This window comes from Acanthochromis polyacanthus, chromosome 7 (assembly GCF_021347895.1).
Source record: "Acanthochromis polyacanthus isolate Apoly-LR-REF ecotype Palm Island chromosome 7, KAUST_Apoly_ChrSc, whole genome shotgun sequence".
NCBI lineage: Eukaryota > Metazoa > Chordata > Actinopteri > Pomacentridae > Acanthochromis > Acanthochromis polyacanthus.
The window spans coordinates 15,536,266-15,562,525 of NC_067119.1; the positions used below are offsets into that span (position 1 = coordinate 15,536,266).

Here is a 26,260-nt window from a genome sequence, read left to right on the forward strand (position 1 = left end):
TTATAATCATTCCAATAAAAGTGTAATTTAATTCAATCGGCAAATGGCACTACTCTAGATCTAATGTAGATTTCCAGCTTTTAAGCTAGCACTGTCTGTGTAGAGGAGCATCCTAAAATCATCCTGTTTCCAGGGTGATAGGATGGAGGTGGGTGGGCAGCGGCACACAGGGTGACCTTACTGAGACTGTGTTTTGTAATTCGGCATCTGCCATTCTGCAGCCAGGTGTTGCTCATGAAGAGGAAACCAAGATACCTCAGGTGTAGAGTGGCTCATTGTTTGTTGTGTTTTTGTGTGGCTCTTACGAAACTCTAGCTTCAGCGTCTTCACTTGACTGTTTCTGACCTTCTGTCATGTGACTCATGGGATCTTAGTGTGTAGTAGTTGTTTGGCTGTGAATCACTGAATCTGCTCAGGACAATAGAGGTGTTATTGTGGCAACCACAGCCTAGCTGAGAGGCATTTAGTCCTCTGATTGCACATTAAAGTCGTTGGGGGAAGGAAAAAAAACACAATTCATTTACATCTTCTGTATAGATTCTTTCTCCAGTAATGCGAGGGTTTAATTTGGAAAAATGAACAAAAGGCACTAATATGCTGCATATTCTTGGATTTTGTTGAACCAGTCATTTGCTAGAGAGAAGGAAATGTAAATGCGCTGTTGTGTGCTCAGGAGTGTGGTTGTGTCTGTCTGTCTTTCTCTGTCACGCACACACTAGCAAACACGCAGATGAAGAGGAGGTAGAGGTGTAGGAGGTAGAGATGGATGATGGCATTCAGACAGTTTAAAGAGGGGCAGCAGCGAGATGCACAGAAAAGTTTGGAGAGTGCGGAGGAGGAAGAGTAATTTCACCAGCCACTCCTGTGTCTTGTTACGAAGGTACAGGTTGGCAACTAGTCTGCCAGACTATGCATATTAAAATGAGAGATACATGAAAAGAGCAATTAAAACTTTGAGAGCTTGCCATAAAAGATCAAATACCTAAAAAATAAACAACATAAGTTAATTATTAAGTGGACAAAGGGAGTTTTGGTTGGGAGTCTGTGCGAATTGCGATCGTTCCTCCAGCCGTCCAGACGCCAAAGCAGCAATGTTGAATTTAGGGATACAGTTTGTACAGCCATCTGGAGATGAGTATGCGCAAAAGCTGCATATTCATTGACTGATATTGTCACTGTCTGAGCCTTACAGACGTCATTCTCTGGCATACCAAACTTAGAGGGCAGATGGCGGTCAAAGACGTCCCGCCGAACATCATGAGACCCACAGAGGCAGAACTAATGCAGGGCATGGTCTGGTGGCCTTTTGTCGGAGCCAACTGTTCTTCTAGCCTGAGGTGCTGGGACTTGGCTTGATGTTGTACAGTAGCTGAGTCATTTAGCATCGACTAGTCATTTCAGTAATACTGGAAATCACTCTTACATTCGTTGCATCTGTGTATGCAGGAAATATGTATAAGGTGTGATTTTCATTAAAGTTTACTCTAAGTTTTATGTCTTTTGTGACTGACTTTGTTACCTAGAATAACTATTTACATCTTTCCGTCATAGTTAATGTTGCAAGCACATTAAATATGTCATCGTGTTCTTTCACCACTTGATAATCACAGAGGACAACCAAGTAAATGCCACACAATTTCTGCATTGCTCTAAAATTGCTGTGCCTGGAAAATTACTCTCAAATAAGGTCAACTTGAAGGAGCTTCTTTTTTCAGTGAATAAAGGACTGAGCTTGTGAGCACAAAGTGCTGGCTTGAGCTTGCGTTTTCTATTTTTCTCTTCTTCCTCTGCTATTAGTTAAGGACCAGAAAATGTATTTTTCCCTCCAAAATGCCAATGCTGCTGTAGTAAAAGCCTCAATTTTCTGTGTTTTGCAACTCACTTTCAATTTCGCTGCACATTAATTTGACAGCCTTAATTTGTAGGCAGGACAAAATTGTTTATTTCTGGAAATGACAGGCAACTGAAATCAATGTTCATTAACGCAACCTTGCCTGCCTTATGGCTGCAAAAAGACGTTTCGATGCATCACTCAGTGTTGCTGCTTGAGCTGCCGGTATGTGATGGATATGCACAGCTCCACGCCTTGACTGCCTGTGACAGCAAATATAAATCCATAATTGAAGAGAGATGTGGATTTCACATACGGATATAGGTACACTTCCTCATTAAATAGCATAATATCCCAAGTTTGACTGCAAGATATGTCTCCCTGAAGCTATACAGCTTTCTGTCAATGGCATCATATCTGCCAACATGTAGAAATATTCAAAAATCAGCATTTTAAATTGATCTAAACTAAATTCCTACAGTCTTCAGAGAGACCTTTTCTTATAAACACGTAGACAGTTTGCAGCATTCCTCAAAAATGTTTATTTTTTCCATACTCACGAATTTGCTCAGGGTTCAATCACATTTCAACCATTCGAGAAGAAACTGGTTCTCAAATCTCTATTGCCCTCCAGTGTTGGTTTGACTAAATCACATCTCAGGACTCAGTTACTGTAGGTCTGCGGCTCCAAGTGAAATTTTTGTCATGCAACCTCTCAGCTGCAGCAATCTCCCTCTGAAAAAGGTAAAAATGATCGAAATCAATAGAGACAAAAATAACAAATCATTAGAGCTACGTGTAACTGAATAAGACTGGGTTGAGAATGTTGCAAAGCTACTTATGAAGAAGTATTGTCTTGTAACTTGTTTACATGTTTAATGAGATGTTAGGGAGATACAAGCTACACCAGTTTCAGTAAGGTTTGGCAGTTTTATGAACCAGAAATAGCACTTTTCGATTGCTCTCTTATTCTAGGGGCATTTGTGCATGTAAAAAAAAAGATTTAGCTGAACTCTGCAGATGCAAACTATCTTTTATCCACATAAATTTGGAAACAGGCTTCACTTCAAAGTCAGTATTTACCAGAAGTCACCTACTTCTTGTGTTCAGGCAAAGAGGTTGAAAGTACAAGTTATTCTTGATGCGGACAGCAACATGCAAATCTGCCAAACATCCACACGGCACTGAGAGTTTCAGGTCCCAAATTGGAAAGTTTCACCTTGATTAGGAACAGTCCTTTCTCACAGCAGACATTTGAACTTGTCAAACATGAGTGTAACTAAAAAATAATGGCTGCATTCCTATTAGGTATTACACTGACCAGATCGTCTCCCATCTATACTGGTTCTTTGGCATGAACCAGCAGCAGCCGTGCTTTCTCCTGCAAAAACAAGTGGAAATGTTGTGCTGTGAAAAAGGTCAGAATGTTGTGAGGGATCTTAACTTTCAGTTTCAGAATGACTTTATGGAGGAGCTTTTTGGCAGGAGGTGCTACAAAAACATATTTCTCAACACACGTGCACACACACGCACACACATGCACTCACACGCACACACACGCACACACATCATTTTATTTTCCAGATGGAACCAAGAGAAATTCATGGGATGTCCTTCCAACGTTTTCCCTCCCTAACTTAACATCATCCATCATCAAAGCCTGCTTAGAATTGTGTTTGCTGCACTTCGATCACCATGAAGGCAAGTAGATTTTGCACTTAGTAAAAGGGAAAATACTAGTTTATGCAAAACATGTCATATGTAGTGCAGTATAATTATTATCTGATTTCAGTGAGAAAGTGTTTTTGTATTTATTCTGTCTTAATTGTATCAGAATTCTTCTCTTCTCTTCTCTTCTCTTCTCTTCTTCTCTTCTCTTCTCTTCTCTTCTCTTCTCTTCTCTTCTCTTCTCTTCTCTTCTCTTCTCTTCTCTTCTCTTCTCTTCTCTTCTCTTCTCTTCTCTTCTCTTCTCTTCTCTTCTCTTCTCAGAACATTGCACAACTCTGTGCAGGAATCTTGGCATGGCTGCTTTTCCTGTTCACTACAAAAGGGTAAATCTGTTTTTGCTTTGCTCCTTCACCATTAGCAGCGCAAATATATTGTGATTACTTGATTTCACAAAATGTATTTGTTTTCATTTATTGAACTACATGATTTGAATTTCATTTTCCAGGTTTTGTCACCAGAGAGTTCATTGTCAGTGGGGGCCTTTTGGTAGCTGGTCAGAGTGTGATGGCTGTACCAAACAACAGGTTTGGAATTAGTTTGTCATCTATAAAACTTATCACATATCATTTTGAAATGAAACCAATATTTTTATGTAAATACCAAAAAAATGTTGTGAAAAAATGATTATACACATGTTTTGCCATCAGAAATGCTCAGGATTCTGTTAATTTTGATTGATTCAAATATTTTAACATGTATTAGCATATTAGTGTTATTTTGCCATTTTTCTTTGCAATGTTGTGGTGTGGGCTGCGAAGTGGCATGGCGGTTAGCTCTGTCGCCTTGCAGCTAGAAGATCCCTGGTTAGGCCTAACCGTAACCCTAACCCTAACCCGGCCTGGACTGGGATAGGCTCCAGCCCCCCAGCAACCCTAATGAGGATTAAGTGGTGTATAGATAATGGATGGATGCATGTTGTGGTGTGTCACAGACTAGAAGTCGAGCCATGCATGTCTATGCTCAGTTTGGTGGGAATCCCTGCTATGGGGGGCGGACCGAGACCAGGTCCTGTGAAACCACACAAGGTTGCCCTTTAGAGGATGGGTGTGGAAACAGGTTTCGCTGTCGATCAGGTTAGAAATGAAACTCTCATCGCTTACTTAATCACACAGAATCAAATTAAACAAGCGCTAAAGTATCTGCCTGTCTTTGGATCCCCAGGGAGGTGTGTTAGCCAGTCTCTGGTGTGTAACGGGGATCAGGACTGTGAGGAAGATGGACATGATGAACGTGCTTGTGAAAATAGAAACTTCATCGTATGTACAGTAACAGCTCCCACACCTAACATTGAAGTCACAGGACGTGGGTAAGTAACAGATCTTGACATAAACGTCTTTGTATTTGTGTACCAACCAATAAAAGTGCATATGTTTGATACATTTTATTGTTTCTGCAGGTTTGACGTAGTGTCAGGACAGAGGAGAGCCAGTGTCATAAATACAAAGAGCTTTGGGGGCCAGTGTCGCCGCACCTTTAGTGGTAACCATGGAACTTTCTATCGACTGCCCCTCAGTACTCTCAAGTACACCTTTTTGGTCTGTACCTCACTACTTATTTCTGTAAAAGAGTTTTTATTATTCATACACACTGTTGTGCTTAATATCCAGCTTTTTTTTATCATTCATGAAGACTAACAATAACAATCTACCTACTGGGTCACACATTGGTCACATCAACTGGCTGCGTTTTGCGCTTTTACTGTTGCATTCCTACCATTAGTGCTCAGATGGACATCCATCATTAACCTCCACAACTAAAAATGAAACCAAACTAAATTAATGATTGCTGTCAAGGAGAAAAGAAACAAAGACAGAACTTGTTGCTACATTTACACCTTGGATCTGTTCTCGTTTAGTATTAACGTGTGATCTGAAAACGCTGTCTTGACATTTTAAGCACCACTGTGTGTCACTTTTGCTGTTTTGCCAGGATTAGGGAATTCAGCAACGCTACTTTACATATCAAGTTTACAATGATTCATATTTTAAATTTGATCATAATAGTTTGTTTCTAAATATTTAATACTTATGCTCATGAATCAATGATGTCCATAATCTGGTGAATGCAGTCACATGCTGCTCGATTGTTGAAACATTGTCTTTGAAATGCAACCTTACAATGCTGCTAGTGGGCAAAAATTTCATAGGGTACCTTTAAACACTCAGTCACATTATAGTGCCACTTTTTCCACTTTTATTTCACTTTATTGACATGTGAAGGTACTTTTACTCCATCTGGGGGACTTTTTGCTTTTGCTGTTCTCAGGTTAAAGCTCAGAATGACTTCAGTAATGAGATGTTCACCAGTAAATGGCACTATGCCAAGGATATTGTCTACAGAGAGACTGTGTCCGGAACCACGAGTGGATATCATGACTATGACTTCTATGAGTCATATGACAGGACTCAGGTGTGTAGAAACAAATTCATCTTATTTTGGCATTAAAAGCAGAACATTGCACAGATTTAAATCATGATTTATTCCCCTTTACAGACCCACAAGATTTTGGTTTTGAAGAATGACATAGAGGTAGCTCAGTTCCAGAACAACTCTCCTCAGTATCTCCCAATATCTGAGGAGCTGTGGAAGGCACTGGCCAAGCTCCCGTCTGTGTATGACTATGTGGCCTACAGGAAGGTTTTGGAAAGGTTTGGAACACACTACCTGTCTGAGGGAAGCCTTGGAGGTTCACTTAAAGTCGTTGCAACATTTGGTAAAGAAATGGAAAAATGGATGGGTAAGGTTTCATAAATCATGAACAGTTTAATAACAAACGGACAGTGTGTCATGTTCTTCAGTCATGCCTTTTAGCTCATGTTTTCATTAAACAGGAAATTCTGTCTTCCTAAATCATATCTAATATTCCCACATGATATTAGTCATTCACCACTAATAGAAAATGAGTGAAATAACAGGAAGTAACTTAAACAATATATTTGAGTGAGCAGTGCATGTGAAATTGACCTAATTCAATTCAATCTCTGAAACATATTTCATAAAAATAAATGTGTTCTCTATAACTGAAGTGATTTTGTTTTTTTAAACATCTATTTGAACAGCTACAGCTCATTTCAGATTCATCTAGAGCAAAATATTCATTGATTTTATTCATGTGTGTAGAAATGAGAAGCGTATCAAAATTCACAAACTGTTAAATGCACAACTGAATGTTTTCAGTATGTCTGTAAAACTATATGCTCTAGATAGGTGTAACTATATTAGATTTATGAGTAGATTTCTAATTGTAAACAAAACATTAGGTAGAATTAAAAAAAAATCATAAAGCCCTGCCTAAATGTTGCCAATTGTTTCAAGCAAGTTTCAAGTTTGTTTTTCTTTGTTTTCAAGAAAGTGAAAGCGAAAAATATGCGGAGTGTGAGACAAGTCAATATTGGGTTTTTTTTGTCCGCTTTGAAAGCGTGGACTGCACAAGTGGTGAACATCATTCCTCATCTTCAGGTATAAAGTAGATGTTAATTCTTAATATAAGAGTGCTTGTAAAACTAAATGTTTGTCATCCATCATCTCTGCAAATCTGTTTTTTTTTTTTGTTTTTTTTTAAAAACAGGAAGGAACAGTGCTGTGACCAATGCTGTGAATAAAGTGTATGTGGATGGAGGCAGCGTCTCACACATCGCAGCACTGAAAACTATGCAGTTCAGTGATCCACGAAGGAACTGGCAGATGTACTCAAACTGGGCTGAATCTGTTAGATCATTTCCAGAAGTCACAAAACAGAAGGTGAAGGGAAGATTAAAATAAGCCTTTTGAACTTTAAAAGCATGAATAATGTGTTAGATTTGCTTTACATGTGTTTTATTGATATTTTATGAAGCCCTCAGTTCAATTCTTTAACTCCAGCTGTTGGTTTTGCAGCTGCGGCCGCTGTCAGAGCTGGTGAAGGAGATTCAGTGTGCCGGGGTGAAGAAGCTCTACCTTCGCAGGGCCATAGAGCAGTACCTCGCAGAGAGCGATGCATGTCACTGCCAGCCCTGCAAAAACAACGGCATGGCTATCATGAAAGGAGTTCAATGCGAATGTATCTGCAAGCCTGGCACGTCAGGACTGGCCTGTGAGCAGGGAACTGAGACAGAAGGTCAACCGGGTTAGTGTTACTTTTCGCGCAGGCTCTTTATGACTGCAGTCAGTCAAACTCACTAATTAAAATGTTATATCTGGTTTGTGTAATCTGTAAAAAAGAAAGTGCAACATTGCAGTGTAATTCTTAAGTGACTAAAGCAAGGTTTCCAGGCCACTAAAGGAGAATCCAGGAAGTCCAGTCATGAAAATTCTCAACATATGACCTCATATAAAATCACATTTTCCATTTTTATTTATACATGCTGTAATAATTTTTCGGTTTCAGAGCTTCGGGTTGGCTGATGATGTTACTTTTGGACACAGGCATGCCTCACTTTTTCAGATTTTGTGAAAAACTAAACAATCCATCTTCTGACTATAACATTACACTGACTGGACCTATTTAAGATTGGTATAATTAAATTCAATTGAAAAACTTTATCCGTCCTGTAGGGGAGTTGAACAATGAACAATAGCAACAACTGCTTAGCAGTAACAGCCATGTGGTAGTTAAAATAAGTAAAATTAGATTAAAACATTTAAAATATCATTAGTTAGTATAAGTTTATTATGATTATATTTAGTTATATTAGTATAGTTATATATAAGTTATATGATTATATATACTAACCTACACTACCAGTCAAAAGGTAGAACACACTCCTCATTCAATGGTTTTTATTTAATTATCTTGTACATTGTAGATTCATACTGAAGACATCAAAATTATAAAAGAATACATATGGAATTATGTTGTAAACAAAAAAGGTGTTAATCTTTAGTATTCATCAAAAGCACTGAATGAGAAAGTGTGTCCAAAACTTTTGATTGGTAGTGTATATAGTTATATATAGGTTAGTATAACCTAACTTTCGGCATAAAACCAAAGTAGGTTCACGTAAAGGTGGTGGGTAGATGTTCTAAGTGTGATTAATATCTATAATATTCCTGTCTTCCTTCCTGTTTCTTTAAGGAGTGATCCATGGTGGCTGGTCCTGTTGGTCTGCCTGGTCATTGTGCTCTGGAGGTCGGAGGTCACGAAGTCGCTCCTGCTCGAATCCGTACCCTCTGAACGGTGGACAGCACTGCACTGGACAACCAACCGAGACGTCCGACTGTGAAGATCAAGAGCTGCAATACTTAAAGTTAGGGCGAGCTGGAGTTTAATTGTGCTGCTTGAATATCACAACATTTAGGCACCGTTGGTCATTGCATTTAATTTTCAGTCAGAGGAAGTTTCACGCTGATTTTCATCAATATGCAGTTATACAACATGTTATTTTTAACTATTTTCTACAGGACCATGGAGCCTCAGTGCTTTGATCGAACTCTCCCGGCAAGTCAGAAGTGTGGAGCCCCTCCAGCTCTAATCAATGGCTACATCCTGGTAAAAAATGAAGCCACATGGAGAATTTGCGATATTGGATATTGTTAAGCTCATTTTTGTAAACGTTTAATAATTTCATAATTATACACGTCAGCTTTTCTACAGTTTTGCTCCTCGTATGATTTACTTTGTCTTTACATCAGTAAGCTAAAGATTTCATTGTGGGAAAAACTATGTAACTTGCTGAACCTAAAGCCTCTAATGCACACTTTCTATATGTAAAGTTAAAAAACAAAGCTCTGCCTCAATGGCACTGAGATACTTTAGTTATTCATATTTCAGTGTCGTAACTTCAGGCATTTTTAACAGATTTCTGCACACAAATCCAAACTGTGAAATGGAATCTAATCATCTTTTGATCTCCACATTCTTTACAGGACCCTAAAGACATTTACCTTGTGGGGAGTAAAGTTCAGTACACCTGCACTGACGGTTTCTATCTCACTGGTGCGAGTACCCTGGAATGTGGTGCTGATCAAACCTGGTCTGATGGCCCAGGGCTGTGCACAGGTGAGTACTCACAGCCAAAATACAGTATAACATATGTTGCAATCACAGTGAATTACAGTGTCTCACTTGTAAACTTTCCCTGCAGTTTCAGCTTGCAAGATTGATTCTCTCGCTGATGATGTCATAACCAGTTTTTCGAAAAAGACCATTGGCATCGGGGATTCAGTTACCTTGTCCTGTCCAAAAGGTAGACAGCTACTAGGAGAATCAACAATTATTTGTAACCCCAGTCTACAATTTTCACCAGACCCAGCGGGCATCAGGTGCAGCGAAGGTAAATTATACTGCAGGGTTCATATAAATAATCTACTGGATGTTATGGTAGGATGTGGCAGCAGTATATCGTATCCTAATTGTCATTTATTGTCATCTTTAACTGTTTGATATCAGTTCGCAACCTGAAGACTGATTTTTATGTATCCCACAGTCATGACTACAGCTCTGCCACACACTGCTCCCGTAGTGCAATGCAAACAGTGGGAGAAGCTTGTCAGAGGAAAATGTGTTTGCAAAATGCCCTATGAGTGCAGGTATGCTCTGCTAATCAGTGATTCACTAAAGTGACCCCTGGCAATAAAAAAAAAAAAAAAAAGGCTGATTTAATTGATTTTCGTGTTTTTGTTGTCACCAGTTCATCTTTGGCGTTATGTGCCACCGCTGCAACCAGAAGAACTTCAGTCCTTCTGAATGTGTGCAAAATGCACGCACTGCAGTGTATGGGGAAGAACCACGTGATAGCAGAGGACAGCACCTGCACATGGCCGCAGCGAAACACAACAGGCTGCACTGGCTGTCACATGTGGGAGATCTGTGATGGTAGGAACATGCAAAGTCACAAAAAACCCACAGCAATGTGCACTTTTTGCAATTTTTAGTCATTGATGAGGTTTTTCCTTATGTTGTTCTCTCAGATCAAACCAATGACTGTCGCTGTAAGGCCTCTGCAGATTGCTTGACCTCTGGATTAAACGTGTGTGTCCGTGTTGGAGAAAATGTGACTGCAACCCCACAAACCATGAGTGAATGTGAAGCAGGACATAGAAGATGTAAAGGAGAGAAAGTGTCAGTTGTCAGTATCCTGCCCTGCACCTCCTGAGGATTTGGGGGGAATGCTAACTGATCATTCATATTCTGCTACTTATTACAGTAATCCTTTTCTAAATACACCCCTTTTTTCTGTGAAACCAATATTGTCTTAAATTCCATTACTTAACACATTAAACGTATATTTTTATGCATGCATTAAAATAAAACTAAACTCAATTAAGACAAATAATAAATAGCACAACACCAGTTTAATCTGTCCTTTTTTTTGCACTTCTATGTTATGAATATAGAGAACCAGAGAAAAGCGAATACTGTAAATATCACAGATAAATATGTACTTACAGACACAGTAAATTGTTTTGCCGTTTCAGACAGCGGGTTGCAAAGCATCTTGGTTTTGATGCTGTTTGAGTCGTATTCACATCAGACCGCAAAAAAAAGAAGAAGTAGGGCTTCATTTTGAGAAAAATTGTTTAGTAAATGTCCCTTGAGGTAATGTTTGAAAATCTGTTTTCTGGACTGAGATTTCAAAAGATGTCCTGTGCTTACTAAACCAGACAGCATTCAGCCTGCCAAGCAAACCCCCTGCTGAAAGTCTATTCCTGCCTCTGGCTCGCTGCCCTCTCATGGTGTGAGTGTGTGTGTGTGTGTGTGTGTGTGTGTGTGTGTGTGTGTGTGTGTGTGTGTGTGTGTGTGTGTGTGTGTGTGTGTGTGTGTGTGTGTGTGTGTGTGTGTGTGTGTGTGTGTTTGAACCTGCCTGTGAAACAGTGTGAAGATACCAACTACTCAATGTTTTGTCATGACATCAAAATGCTTATAGTCGGCACATGCGTTTCACTGTTTCACGTGTTGTTCACAGAGGCTGGTAGCTGGGAGGAAAGGTGTTAGAAGTGCTTCTGAGCTTTAGCACACAGGCTGGCCCTCTTAAAGGGGGTGATACACACACAAAGTGGCAGAAAATTCAGGCATGTACAGGTAAGCTATCACTCCCCATGTGCTCTGGATTTTACAAAAAAATACATATATATTTATAAGTGGAAAAAAGGCGGGAAAACAACATTAGTAAAGTGCCTGGTTACAAAAAGCTGTCAAAACAAGAACATAAAATGGTTAAATCTATAGATATCTAGTTTATCTCCCTTCTTTCCAGAGATATTCAATTTTTGGTGTTTTGGCACTGGAAGCATCAAAGTGGGAGTGTCTGGTTATGTCCTATTAAAACAATTAAAATGAGAGTATTCAAGGCATCAGTGGAGTCCATCTTACTCTATGGATCTGACTCCTGGTCACTAATGAACACTCTCAAAAAAAAATTGATGGGACTTATGCCAGAATGCTACGGAAGGTACAGAACATCTGGAAATCGCACCTCATCAACATGTCGCTATATGGTCCACATGCACACTTGTCAACTATCATTAGGCAACATAGACTAGCACAAGCTGGACATGTGGTGAGACACAGTGAAGTAGCTGGTCAGTACTATTATGGAAACCTGATGCTGTCAAAAGGGTTGGCAGGCCTAGCACAACATAAAGGAAGGTACTTGAAGCAGTGGTGGATCTTCTGTTGGGACACTGGGGGGCAGTGGGCTCCCCTGTGATCTGATTGGCCTCCCCGTGTGCCCCCCCCAAAAAAAAATTTTCGTTGGAAATTTACAATTCTGATGATAGTCCGATTTCAGATGCTCCTGAACGCAACTTCGTTGTCCAACTGCACCTGAATGCACCAATGACGTTAGTTTGATCTTTTGATTGTATTTCCTTTGGATTTGAAGAAGCTTTGAAAACGTTTCCTGATGCCGGAGGAGAAGCTTTGGACCTTTGCGGTAAGGAGACTATGGCTGTTTCTCAGTATGTAACTGTCAGTACTTGGGTTCTCACGTACTCGTGAAATGTCATGTCGTACTTGTGGAATGCCATCATCGAGGCTGCATCAGACCATAGACTGTATATATAGTGGACGTAGCATCTGGCTCCAGAATTGAAGCCAACCCGGAAGTGCCAAAAACTTGCAATATCACGCCGTCCGCTAGGGTTGGCTCCAAAAAGCTTTTTCTCCATAGACCCCAATTCATTTTTGGAAAAAATAAAATTTGATAGACTGATTTTCTACAGCTCAGGATTTTTCCCCCATTAGTTTTCATGGTCAAAATGAGAGATCAGGTGGCTGATCTTAAAATAAATCAATACTGAATTTTAAATAAATCGTTAAGCTAGGAGGCGTGGCTATACTTGATAGGCAGCAACAGAAGCCTCTGCGGTAAAACGTGGGCGGGATAAGAGAGTCCTCAGCCAATCCTGCCCTTAGTTGCTCTCCGGTCCAGCCTGTTTGATGACGCTTTTTACGTCACTGGCTCCAAAAAATCCAAAACGGCGACCAGGAAGTAGCAAAATCCGGGCTTCATTTTCTCGCCGTTGAAACCAACGGGTGACGTCACGGTTAGTTTACGCCTGCATTAGACCAGACTGGTGACGTCCATTCCTGAACACTTTAGATATGAATCAGTAGATAGGACACACCCCTTTGAGCTACAGTGAGGCAAAGCTAGTGGGATTAAAGTTTCAGAGCCCTGCAGAACCTCCATTGGCTCCCCATTTCACATGGCATCCAGTACAAACTGCTTCTCCTCACCTTCAAGTCCATCCACAATCTCGCCCCCTCTTACCTTACTGATTTGCTCCTCCCCTACACCCCCCCCAGGAATCTCCGCTCATCCCACGCAAACCTCCTTTCCATCCCACACAGGACCAACCGGCGACACTGGGGGGACAGAGCCTTCGCCATCGTTGCCCCCACACTCTGGAACTCACTCCCCCTTACCCTCCGTGACTGCACCAACCTCACCACATTCAAATCCTTTCTAAAGACCCACCTTTTTAGATCTGGCTTCTTTAAGTGATGCTGTATTTTATCTTTAATTTTGATTTATTTTAAAATTGCGGTTTATTGACTTGTAAATGAACTTTTTATTTATAACTCTTGTTTTTAATTTTTATTTTATTGTATTTTATGTGAATGTACAGCATCTTTGAGTGCCTTGTAAAGTGCTTTATAAAGAAAATTTATTTATTATTATTAATAATTAAAGCTCTCATGTAGAAGTCCAACTTCTTTTGGATCCTTGTGGAGAGTTTAATCTTAGAGTTTGTAAAGCTGTTGACTTTTAAGAGTCACATGGATTGTTTTGACATTTAATAACTGAGTTCTGAAATAAAATCGCAGTTGTGGATTTTTGTCATTTAGTCTGAACTAAACAAATAATAGCAGCATAAAGTTCAAATGTCATTATGAGGAGTCTGGATTGAAGTTTCTCACTTGATAATGATTAAAACATGAAATTTAGTTTGGGTTACAAATATTCCACCTTAAATCTTTGAATGTTGACCTAAAAGGTTGGTTTCAGGAAGTATTCCACCTACAAGGTCCTCGCACATCCACCTTAAAGGAACATTCAACCAAAAATCCCTGGACATGCACCTAAAATGTTGGTTTAACCGAGTATTCCATCCAAAATCCTCAAAGAGACCTGAGGCGCTTGTTAAAGGAATATTCCACCTAAAAAAATCAACTAGGGCCGTATGTGTAGCAGCGACCACCCAAAGACGTCCTCTCGGTGGAAGAACCATGCCCCAGTAGCAGATCCCTTTCTGCTCTTACCTTACTCACTAAACTCAAGTGCCATGGAGCACTGGAGTAGTTTATGTTTCCTGCTGCAACCTTCTCTTTTTCAGCTTTCTTCCACGTCCAATCACTCCCGACCCGGTTTTGTTGATGTTTTTGACCCTTTTTCTGAGCTTTGACCAATCCCAGAACATGAAGTACATCACCGGCATCGGCGGCATAACTGATGGAGGGAAAACCACCCTCACCAACCGCCTGATCAAGAACCTGCCCAAATGCTGCGTGTCCATCAGGTTGACTTTTTCAAGCCACAAGATCAGATTGAAGTTGGTGAAGATGGCTTTAAGCAGTACGATATCATCACTGCTCTGGACATGGACGCCATGATGAGTACGATCTACACATGGCTGGAGAACCCGGTGAAGTTTGAGAAGTCTCATGGTGCTAATAACACCCTGGACACAGAGATGGTCCCGAAGTCCGACCACAAGGAGGAGACTCACATCCTCATTGTGGAGGGCTTCCTGCTTTACACCTGCAGACCTTTGATGGACGTGCTAAACCAACGTTACTTTATTTCCATCCCATATGAAGAATGCAAAAAGAGGAGGTGCTCTAGGAAGAACACAGTGCCAGAACCCCCGGCCTGTTCGATGGCCACATCTGGACCATAGACCTGCAACACAAGAACATCTGCTCACTGTGAAAGATTATTGAGAGCAGCTTTTTGTGATTTCTATGCAGCACACTATAATGTTTGCTGAGCTGTGCACTATTAAATGGTTTAAGAATATGGAGTAATGTTACTGTTTATTATTGTTCCGAGGTTTAGTGTTGCTTATTGTTTTTTATTGTTTTTATGTAAAAATATGGAATATTGTTACTGTTTCTTATTGTTCTCAGGTTTACTATTAAATGTATAGAGTGCTACTTACTGTATTTTAAAATTCACATTGCTGCACAGAACATTTCAGATTATTTTACCACACATCAAAGGTACAGATTGTTGTTGTTCACTGTGTACTGGGTAGCACTCATTTTGATTTAGACTCATTAGTATCCAGAACCCTATGATGTTTCTCGTATACCGCTAAGAACTGGTTGTTAAAAGTACATAATATTATTTCTTATTTTAGGTGTGATAATTGTCAGTAAACATTCTAAGAAGTGGAAATTGACAGGGTTGTGTACAGTGCTGTTTTTGCACAATATTTGTCACTGAATTGCCCTTGGGATACGGTCGTTGAGCTTACCAGTTTTACATAACAGGCAGATGCTGCAGCTAATGCTGCTGTAATTCACATAAACAAGGAAACAAGTCCATCATAATTTGAATGTTTACAGTCCAAAATGAAATGGTCACATACAGCTTTCCTATTGGGTCAAAGAGCCAAAAAAATAATAATCATGAAGAATACTTGGTAAAAGCGAGAGGTCGGTAGCAGCTTTAATTTTTTCTTACGACTTTTTGGTGGCCCCTCAAAAATATCTGTTGTACTCCCCTGTGCCCCTCCACGAATATTAATCTGGATCCGCCCCTGACTTGAAGAAGACACTGATCTGGAAGGCAAAAAACCTTCTGACTGCAATGTTGGACAGAGGGAGCTGGATGAAAAGCTTTATTCATGTCACCGATATCGTCGGATGCAACTGACGGACTGACTGGGAGTGTCTGATTGTGTACATTTTCATCATATCATTCAGTGACATTCTGTGACCTGTATGGATGCGTTTCGGTCACCATGAATCTATTGTATCATTTAAAAAAATCTGTCTTGTATATGTTTGCCTTTGAAAATAGTCACCCAAAATAGTTGGTTGAGTAGCTTTTACATTTAAAACTACATCAGTATCTATCTGTCTATCCAGTTTTCATACAGCCTTGTTTTTTGAAGTTCTTTTAACATTCACTGTGTAACTCAGTTTGATTTTTCTCACAATGTGTTCCACAAGTCTCTTTTGATCGTTTATCTCCACCTAGTGGACATTTCAGGAGATTAAATGCAACACAGTTACAGACGCTAGTTGATAAGTTTCAATAACAAAAGTTTTATTAACAATGTAAAATGACCTATATCAGCTTTGACTACTGTATCTTCACCGTGCCATGATCACTGATCACTCTCTTTAATCAACCAAACTTTCTGCCCTCTGACTGGCTCAGACAGAGAGAAAGCCTCCCAGCTCATACCAACAAGCAGATTCTTTGCTAACCACCTCCAACTTTGAAAATAATTCAGAGAGCATTGTGTTACGAGTATGTGTATATACAAGTCTAATGTCAATTTATGGATAGATATTGTGTGCAAAGAAGTTTTCTTTTGAGTATTGTATCATATATTCCTTTTCGAAGCTGGAAAGTTTAGTTGGGTACAGGTTCTTGGTTTATGGAAGACTAAATTAAGTACATTGAGAAGAAAAACAGCAGGAAACAGAAAACAGAGACTGTAATACACAACAAACTTATTCTGCACAAACCTGTCATCTCGGCGTAGACAGACGAAGGTATAACTTTGTCTTTGCAAGTGCCATCCCCAAATATTCAAATGGCGTCTATTCATAAGTTATCACATGATTTCTGACAAAACAGACATTTATATTCCCTTTTTTATAACATGAATTGTCATTTCATTCACTCAGGCTTATGGAAGTAATTGAACATTGATACTGTTTTCAGATGACCTCTCATTCGCTTTCACATTGGACAAGCAGATATCTGACGTCATTTACCAAAAAAGGGAGGATCTGTTGCAAAATATCTTAAAATATATGTTCATGACTTTTGTTTTTCATTACATTGCAGTTACAATTCTTCTTTGTATTACAAAATAAAATTATAAAATGGGCAGCCTTTAAAAAAAAGAAGAAAGAGACAATTTATTTGAAAATGGCAGTAATAGATTGGTGGGAGACACAAGTGGTGAAGGACAGTGGGTAATGGTGTCTTTGTTGCTGCCTCCTACCCACGAAGGCGGGGCCCTTAGCTGGTTACCAGGCAACAGAGCCCAAAGAACCGCCTCTTCCTCTGTCGGACAAGCGGGTAGGGAGTCAGGTTCAGCAAACTGCTGTCATCTGGGCACAGGAGCACATGGACACAGCCAAGTCATGCACTGTTTGATAGTTTTAGGCATGATGCAGTGTTTCTACAATGCTGAACCACTCATTACTATCCCAACAAATACTTTTGATACTAACGCTGTGTGGAGTTCTGATGTTTGTAAGGTTGTGAGCAAGAAGGTAAAGTTTTTGTTCTTACCTTGGTTCTTCAGTGGTAAAGGCATTGTCTCCCTGAGTTTACTGAGAAGGTTCTTCATCTCTCTCATATCCCTGCAAGGATACAAATGAGCAAAGTTCTAAATCTGGTAGAATATTCTCACACATACACACGCAATCATGTTTCTATCACTTTAATAAAACTATGCTGACTTCCGTTCTTTTATAGAGACTTTACCCTCATCATAACCCTGATCCTAACCTTAACATATGTTATGAAGACCTGGTATTTGATCCCAAAATGAGGCGTGACCCAGCAGTGTAACTCTGTAAACAAATTTATGTCAATCAGACCCACAAACCTAGCAAAACCTATTGTCATTTTTGCAGCCACATCAAAAATATATATATATATCTCAAAAATATACTCTAAATGTATTACTGTCTTATTTCAGTACCTAATATAATAAAACACTCTGACACAGCACAGTGCACACAGTGACTACTAGATGCAATGGCAGTATTTTTCAAGGAGTTTGCAAACTGTCAAACTATGGGCCAGCAATTTTTTTTAAATATTTGAGTTCCTAATTTTATAAAGTAATCCAAATAACTGTAAAAAAAAGAAAAGAAAAAAAAGAACCATATACACTACATTAGATTTCATGTTTATCTTTGATTTATACAGTACAGTGATTGTATATATCCTGTAGTTTGCCAGTAATGTAGGCTGTGATAGTTCCTTGTAACACAAATTCATTTTTAGAGGCATTTAATTTCACTTTTATAGGATGTTAAATTAGGAAAAATATGAAAAGCAGTTTTTTTGTTGCCTGGTTTACTGCTGTAAATAGTCAGATGATAGATTACTAGAGGGAGATTTGCAGTGTAATCCAAGCAGAACTACATATGTGTGTTTTAGAAGAACGCTGTTTTGAAATAAAATGTTTTCATATAAAGTCCCCTGCATACTTTGCATTATGTTTCCTACAACAAATGTAACAAATGATGAATAAAAATGAATGAATAACACTATTTACGCGATAATAATCACACAAATTCAAACACACAACACTTTCTCTTGTCCAGACAACACATATATCTACCTACTTTTCTATGTTTTCTATGTCAGTGGCCACCAGCCAGCAGAGCTGAGGACAGTCAGTGGGGGAGGAAGAGGTGTCCTCCAGGATGGGGATGTCTGAGCTCTCCTCGATCTTGCTGTCGACCCCAGGAGGACCACATGAATCCTTGCCTAAAGCACACACAAACTAGAATTAATTGCATACCATCCCAAGACACATTAATACACGAAAAACAGTTGACCTAAAATTACCAATCAGATCACATGATCATGGCGAATTTAATTAAACAAGTACACGAGCTGTAGTTTAGATTTGTTCAGATTCATGGTAATATTGATTGTGTATCGGTGAATCTGGATTAAAAAATAAGATACAAAGTTTTCAGTATATAAACACATCTAAGCATATATGTTGAAGTGTGTTTGAAATGTAAACGTCTTCTAATGGGTTTCTGGGTTCTGTCTGCATTTTTGCATACTTAATTTTAAAAAGCCATAACAAAGCAAGCTGTCTATAAGCTATTCATGCATCCATTTACTAACCTTTCCGATGGAGCTGCAGGGATCCCAGCAAGCAGACAGATTTTAACATCTCTGTGATGTACATCTCCAGACAGCACTGCAGCTGGATGAACAGTCTACAGATCTCAGGGTGGATCTCCCCATCCTCTGGCCTGAAATGACACATAGTGACAACAAACCAAAAGTTACTTGCGAGCTGGAACTTGGTGAACTCTGAATACAAGGACTAGTTTTAAATACACAGTTCAAACCAATTTTGGAAATAAATGAATATTTTTGGGGCTGCTCAGTGGAACGAACGGTGGTTAGCACTGTCGCCTCACAGCTAGAAGACCCCTGGTTCACACCCTGGCCTGTGCCTGGAATTTTTCTGTGTGGAGTTTGCATGTTCTCCCTGTGCACATGTGGGTTTTCACTAGGTCTACGGCTTCCTCCCACAGTCCAAAAACATGATGAGGTTAATCAATGATTCTAAATTGTCCATAGGTGTGAATTTGAGTGTGCTTGATTGTTTGAAAGACTGGTGACTTGACCAGGGTGCCCCCTACTTTTACCTAGTGTCAGCTGGGATAAGCTCCAATCCCTCTGCGACTATACAGAGGATTAAGCGGTGTATAGATAATGGATAGATGAATATTCTTCTAATCCTAAGCCTAAAACTAGCAGTAGCTCAACTACAAAAATACTTGGAGTGATGTAAATGTGGTTATAGGCCTCCACCAACCAGTAAATTTGTAGTTTGTCCAGACTTCACCTTTTTCCTTTTGGATATTAAATGCCCTCTGTTTATCCTGATAGACATGAAATTATCTTAAAATTAGCATATATGTTCTTTAGTTATGGCCGAAAAACATGTTTTGTGATTTTCAAACACCAAAATCAAATCAGTTCACGTTAAAGCTCAAGTGAATGTCTGTGTCAACAAGAACTAGATGCATGAGGTCACAGTGACTTTGAACTTTGATCACTAAAATCTTAACAGTTTATCCTTAAATCCAAGTTAATGGTGGTAGAAATTCAAATGGGACAAACAGACAACCTGAAAACATTATGCCCCTGAAAAAACACAGTTCCGATGTATATTACCAGGCAAAAAACAAAGTGTAAACAGCATTTTAATATAAATATATTGTCAACAAGTTCTGTCAAGTCAACAAGTAAAGAAACAAGCGTCAAATTCACCAAAATTGATTATTTCTCAAATGCACAGACTGAGCCCCATTGTGTGCTTTTAAATTGACTCTACGATAGATATGCATATCTTCTATGTCACATCATAAACAGCAGTAATAGTGGCAATTGTGCTTGTTTCTGAATACATTCATGTGCTCAACAACCTGAACGATAACCTCAGTCCATTAATAGCAGCAGCTAAGCTCAGAGGGGGTTATAAATTCAAACAAAGATTCAAAAAAGAGTCTACTGGATTAAAATGTCCTGATGAGATAATGTTTGCACTGATGATGGATAAATTGTATGTTTTGTCTCTGTTATTATGAAAAATATGCTACTGACTGCATTTTGTGTGATCATGCTCAATCTATTGTTTAAACATCAAAAGTAACATAATCACAGCTGATCACTAGGTTTTTATGCGACATCACAGTAGCTGTTTCGCAGCCATACAAATCTGGTGTTCGAGGGGAAACTACAGCAGGTGATATTCAGCGGGCGTGATATCACATGGGAAAGTGACGGAGAGGAAAGGCGTGAAACTTGCACCTGATACAAACATTTCTTGCACAAATCAGGCTGTTGAATTCCCCTCTTCCAACAGCGAGCATCTCCTTGCCGTCCCTGCTTTGTCACAGTGCTGCCGTCTACAGTGCCGTTGCTAAAGCACAGCTGTCACCAATGCTATCCCGCTTATCAGCTCTGCTCTCGCACATTGGAGAGGCCTCGCATCACTCAAACCATTCAGACACACTGACTTTATTTTATTAAAGGGGAATGATCTGCGCCGTCTAATTCAAGCTCTGCGACACCAGTTAGTGGAGACAGACACTGAAGCGGCCTGGAGGGGTTTTAGAGACGGAGGTTTAGAATATGTGCTGATTGTGAAAATGAGTGGGAACTTAAGAGCTGCTGCAAATTCAAGTGCAGGACTGTAATAGTTAGGATTCATTTTGGAGAAACAGGTATAACTGTAACTAGGGTTTTGATTAAAAGGCACATATTGGAAAAAGAACAGTGCAGACTGTAAACATTCTGCACAATGTTATTATTCTCTTGTAATAAAAAGAAACTGAAATGTCCACATTCAATTAATGTTCTATGATTAATGCATCCACATTATGAAAGGCATTTACTGGCTAACTGCATGAGCACATGTACTTTTAAGCCCACATACATCGATTTGAAATATTTTGTCACGTAGACATTAACGAATGTGCATTCCTAATATATTACATAGCACAACGAATTATTATTGAACCAGGAAATAGGTTACATAGCAGAGTAGACACATTTTAAACTCCTCCTTATCAACAAAATACGGCTGCCTCATTGTTTATGTATGTGTATGCCAATTATAAGGAGAAATCTGCTGGAGTAAATACGATGCTGGTATTGTTCCAACAATGCCTGAGCTTGGGGAAGCAGCTATCACTACAGACATCCTCCAAAATCTCTCTCACTGCTGGCTGAAGCCTGTCCGATTGTTATTTAAGTAAGTTCAAAGGAGCCAAGTCAGCCTCACTGAGGATCCTCAAATCCCAAACCTCACTTTGCCCTTCTTCCCCTGGCACCAACATAGAAGAGATACTGTGGGCCAAGTCTATTTAAGGATCTCCTTACATCTTAAAGCAAAACTTCCATCACAAACAAACAAAACAAGGCACTTGTAATGTAATTTAGTAAGAAAACACACTCAGACAAACCACTTGGCACTGAGTGCTTCACAGTTCTATCATTTGTTATTATTTAAGATAAGGAAACCCTAAAGATTCTGCACATTCATGAACTTTCCAGATACTCACAATACATTTCAAATAACAACAACAAAAAAAGTCATTGGTTCCCCATTATTGATACTATTATCTCAGATATTCGTTCTGGGAAGCATTCCACTTCCATTCCACTTGGTGCATTAACGTTTTAGGCCCAGCTAATGGGGCAGTGATCAGTTACAGTATGCAGTTGTGATTGCTTCCTGGTGAACCTCTCCCTCTGGCAAATTAGAGATGTCATGATTCTTTAAAGCTGGTCTCCTGTTCTGTTTAGTTTTTTCCACCCTTTAAACTCCCCAGTTTAATGGAGCAGGCAGACACTTGGTTGATTTCTTTTGAAGAGTAGGCTTACAAAATGCATACACAGGAGCCTAAAATGGGGATGCTTATGCAAATGAGAGATTTAGCCTACTTTGGTAAAATTAGACACTTTACAACTTGAGACTCTGCAGTGTGTTGCAGAGCGCCCCATTTGGTGCGTCTTAAAAAAATTATTCCAGGACCATGGACAGCTCTGTGCACAACTCACCCCGATATCAAGGAGAGGCTGTGGTGAGCAGCTCTCGCCATTTCGCAGCCTTTGGTTCGGGTCTTCAGCATTTCGGCCCGTAAGGAAGGACAATCAACGGTGATCTCACCAATGGAGATGACCAGCTCACGGTACAAAGCCACGAGTGTATTGAATTCCTGGACGATCTGCGTTGCAGGGAGACACAGAAAATAAGTTAGGATCCATGCAAATAACACAAACACAAGTTTATTTTTGATTTCTGTCCGCATAGAAAATGTACCAAGAAGGAAATGTTGTGCTGCATTATATCCAGCCTTTGGGCTTCTTCTTATGTTCTTCCTACACTGGGGACAAATAAGGTGCCATGTGCAGGGATGCATGCTGCTATGCTTCAGTAAATCAGGATTTCAACAACAACAACAACAACAAAACTGCAACCTTGCACATATGTGGCCACAAAAGCTCAAGAAACAAAGCAAAGAAAAGTGAATCATCGCTACGAAAAATCATTTTTAAAAATCGGCCAAGAGCGCACAATGAAACGCACAAAATTGGTGATTTCCATTATTGTTAAATCTGATTGTTTTTCCACGAACACTCTCGGGGCTGGAGCTTGATGGTGCACTAGTAATTTTTTTTCTCGTTTCGTGCAACTCCTGCATCTTTGCTGTAGTCCTGTAAACGAACAGCGAGGCTCCATGACGCTCGCTGATGTATGAACGGGGCTGAAGCAGCAGCAGCAGCAGCAGCCTCTATCAATCCTGTCATCTCTGTGTCAAAACACGGGACATCTGAGCCACGATCCACCAACTACCCCCGAAGATAATCCCTAATTCTGGTCATTTAAAAAAAAAAAGAAATCAGCCCGAGCAGCTTCTCCACACTCTGAATGCAAATCACACAGTCGATCTGCACGCCGAGGTTTGCTCTGTTTGGCTTCACTGCCAACAAAGCAATGCAAATGCATAAGGCTACAGCTATTTTTAGGTTGCCAGACCGGGTTATGGTCTCTTTTCCCCCCTTATTCTTCTTGCAGATATTTGCAGCTTGTGCACCCTTGCATGCACGGGATAGTCGATCTGTCCACGAACAAAGAGCGGTTGGGATAATAAACACAGCGCTCCTTATCGGAGGCACCATGCAGGCATTGACGTGCCGCAAACCTACCATTCTGCAGTCGGCCACGGCTCGCTGGGCTTTGCGGGTACTTTCGGTGCTCTCCCTCCTCTGTGGGTCTCGGTAAGGAGGCTTGCCGATTTGGAAGATGTTCCCGGCGGATCTGGGGCGGTTTTTGCGCCCATTCGATGCAGAACTCATGCATACACATCCACTATTAAAACAGCCCTAAGACAGAACGTTTTTTTGTGTGCCTTTATCCCCCCACCTTCCAAACTCCAACCACTTTCTCTCTTCCTGCCTCACCAACCCCCCTTAACTGTTCACCTTATCCTCTCCTCTCCGCTTTTGCGCTCAGTTCACCTTCGCCAACTACTGGCTGGGAGAGTTTTTTTAACCTCGATTACTGTTATTGCTCTATCCTCCTAGCGTTCGTTCTCTCTCCCCCACCTTTCTAATGTGGGAGAGGGAGCGAGTGTTTTCCCAGACGAGGCTGAAAGCGCAGGAGAAGTGCCGGATGAGCGCCCGTGACTCCTCTCCGCATTGCCTCGACTGCAACGGGGCGCAAGTCACCTTCACTCCAGGAGCAGCAGCAGAGAAGACTTCACACCCAAGCAAGAGTCCACAGCTAGCTGAGGCGTCTCTCCTGACGCACCGATGTCAAGAGGAGGCGATCGCAGTCACGGAGACTCTCCAAATGTAACCATTTTTTATGATTGCGCGTTTCCATTAAACCGCGGAGGGCGATAGCGATCTGTTTTTCCTTGCTGCGCAGAAATACGCGCCGCCAGTGTCCGCGCTGGAGAATTCTGAGCTTGAAAATCCGAACGAAAAACCAAAAAACTTAATTCCTGCTATCGCGGTGTCAGCTCGGCTCCCGGCGTCTTGTTCCTGTGAGAGTCTCCGGCTCGTCGGGCTGGGCCTATCTCTAACCTTGGAGAGGCAGCAGAAGACGAGCAGTTGCTACAGGCCTGACGTGGCTCTGTGGATGGCAACACTGCACACCCAAAGGACGCGAATACTAATAGGGCCCTTCAAGTCAGACCCCCGCCCTGCTGAGCTCTGTATGAACTCCCTGTGAAATTCTGGCTACTGGCCACTTCGCCTCCATCCAGGAGAGGCAGAAATAAAATGAAATCAATATTACAGTAAACTTTTATTATCCAATACCACGATTTAAACCGACTCTAATGGACGCAGACTACTATGGCATATTTGTCTGTATATGCAGGCCCAGTTAAATTGAGCTTGAAGTTAGTTATATGGCACATTTAAACATTTGTCACACTATCTTTAGTGCAGTATTAAATGTGTGGGATGTTAGTGTTGCTTTTTGGAGTTCACAGAAGGCGGAGTTTGGAACCATGATGTTTGAAAATTCAAAGTTTGAATAAAGTATGAAAAGGTAACAGTGAAGTATGTACAAACACACATGGGATTGTTTTTCCATCGCTGACCCACATTTATTTCCTGCAGACTTCCCGTGACTATAACCACTACCTGCCTGAAAATAACCCTCTTCTTAATTCAAGGTGTCTGAGCACTTGGTTTAGAAAAAGGTAAAACTGTGACTATAAACAGAATTATGCCCCCACAACATGAGCTATACAAGTGCAAAACCGCACACATCAGTTGTTAACTCTGGAATCCAAGAATTAAGACACACATAGCTATATATGAGAATAAATATGTATAATTGATCAATAAATGTGCAAGTTTGCTGTCGGGGGTTACACCACAACAGATCATGCAGGAAAATACACTCATTCAACATTTATAGGCTTGCACTGTAAATGTGCTCAAACCCATTGCTGGATTTCACCGACTACTTGCTAGTTTTTGCTTTTCACAACAAAAACACAAAAATAAATACAAAAGTGTGCAGCATACACTCAGAATGAGTAAAGAGTCAGTGTGTAGCTGGTGCTCTTCCTGAACCATTACTTTTAAATTGCGATGGAAAGGATGTCTTGATGTGTTTCAGATCCATACCTAGAGACACAGCTGCCTTTTCACATATTAACATCTGAAGCAGCACTAAGAAGGGAGAAACGTACGATGTCATTTTCATTTACATGTAGCGGATTCTGCAGCAATTGTGTTTGATATTGGAGTTGATTTTGGAAAAGAGAAAATAATTTAACCCATCCTTAAGTTCAATAGCAATAACAAGCCAATTTAGTGTTTTAAAATGGCTTTTACTCTAAAATGTGCACTTCTTTAATAAATACACATGTTCAAACATTGCCAAAGAGTTAAATGTAAATGATAGTTTTGCTGAGTTGCTAGCTTCAGTTGCTGTTTCATTGCATTTCCAAACTGCAGCCTGCAGCCCATCCCCTCACGTCATGGACAATTTGGTAGAGGACAAAGTCAAGTCTCTATCCTGGAGTAACCAGAGCCTTTACTTTCCAAAGACTAAACCCAAATATATTAATTTGAGGCTGCTTTACTTCCTGCACTAATTTTGGGTACTTTTCTGGCACAGGGTTGAAACTTGTGTGTTCAGTGAGACTTCTCTTCCTGTCCAGCTTGCAACACGCAGGCAGCTTCACCCAACTGGCTAATATGGCTCTACTGGACAATATTTGTAGCCATATTTAGACACAAGTAATGTACATTAAAAGAAAACAAATATATGATAATTGCAGATTATTAT

At 40.2% G+C, this 26,260-nt stretch overlaps 3 protein-coding genes across 4 annotated transcripts; 2 read left to right on the forward strand and 1 right to left on the reverse strand.

Annotated features, from left to right (window-relative positions):
• The first annotated feature begins 24 nt into the window (after positions 1 to 24).
• Positions 25 to 5,196, forward strand: LOC127534781 (complement component C7-like). Its single transcript, XM_051950865.1, has 5 exons — positions 25 to 3,882; positions 4,005 to 4,083; positions 4,491 to 4,632; positions 4,721 to 4,865; positions 4,956 to 5,196. The coding sequence occupies exons 1-5, from the start codon at positions 3,575 to 3,577 to the stop codon at positions 5,191 to 5,193; spliced, it is 912 nt and encodes a 303-aa protein (XP_051806825.1). The 5' UTR covers positions 25 to 3,574; the 3' UTR covers positions 5,194 to 5,196.
• Positions 5,197 to 5,742: 546 nt separating this feature from the next.
• Positions 5,743 to 10,829, forward strand: LOC110949280 (complement component C7-like). The gene is made up of 12 exons (XM_022191222.2): positions 5,743 to 5,968; positions 6,053 to 6,296; positions 6,908 to 7,018; positions 7,128 to 7,300; positions 7,436 to 7,664; positions 8,613 to 8,784; positions 8,939 to 9,026; positions 9,404 to 9,536; positions 9,622 to 9,810; positions 9,964 to 10,066; positions 10,168 to 10,352; positions 10,448 to 10,829. Exons 1-12 carry the CDS (start codon positions 5,855 to 5,857, stop codon positions 10,630 to 10,632), a joined length of 1,926 nt encoding a protein of 641 aa, XP_022046914.2. The 5' UTR covers positions 5,743 to 5,854; the 3' UTR covers positions 10,633 to 10,829.
• A 5,407-nt stretch (positions 10,830 to 16,236) lies between these two features.
• On the reverse strand, positions 16,237 to 24,628 carry rgs7bpa (regulator of G protein signaling 7 binding protein a). 2 transcript variants are annotated; one of them, XM_022191223.2, is made up of 6 exons: positions 23,653 to 24,628; positions 22,504 to 22,670; positions 19,048 to 19,178; positions 18,531 to 18,675; positions 17,464 to 17,534; positions 16,237 to 17,279 (listed from the first exon to the last, which is right to left on the reverse strand). In XM_022191223.2, exons 1-6 carry the CDS (start codon positions 23,800 to 23,802, stop codon positions 17,188 to 17,190), a joined length of 756 nt encoding a protein of 251 aa, XP_022046915.1. In that variant the 5' UTR covers positions 23,803 to 24,628; the 3' UTR covers positions 16,237 to 17,187. The 2 variants fall into 2 exon arrangements, with proteins under 2 accessions (XP_022046915.1, XP_022046916.1); XM_022191224.2 differs by lacking the exon at positions 23,653 to 24,628 and adding an exon at positions 22,766 to 23,615.
• Positions 24,629 to 26,260: the final 1,632 nt, after the last annotated feature.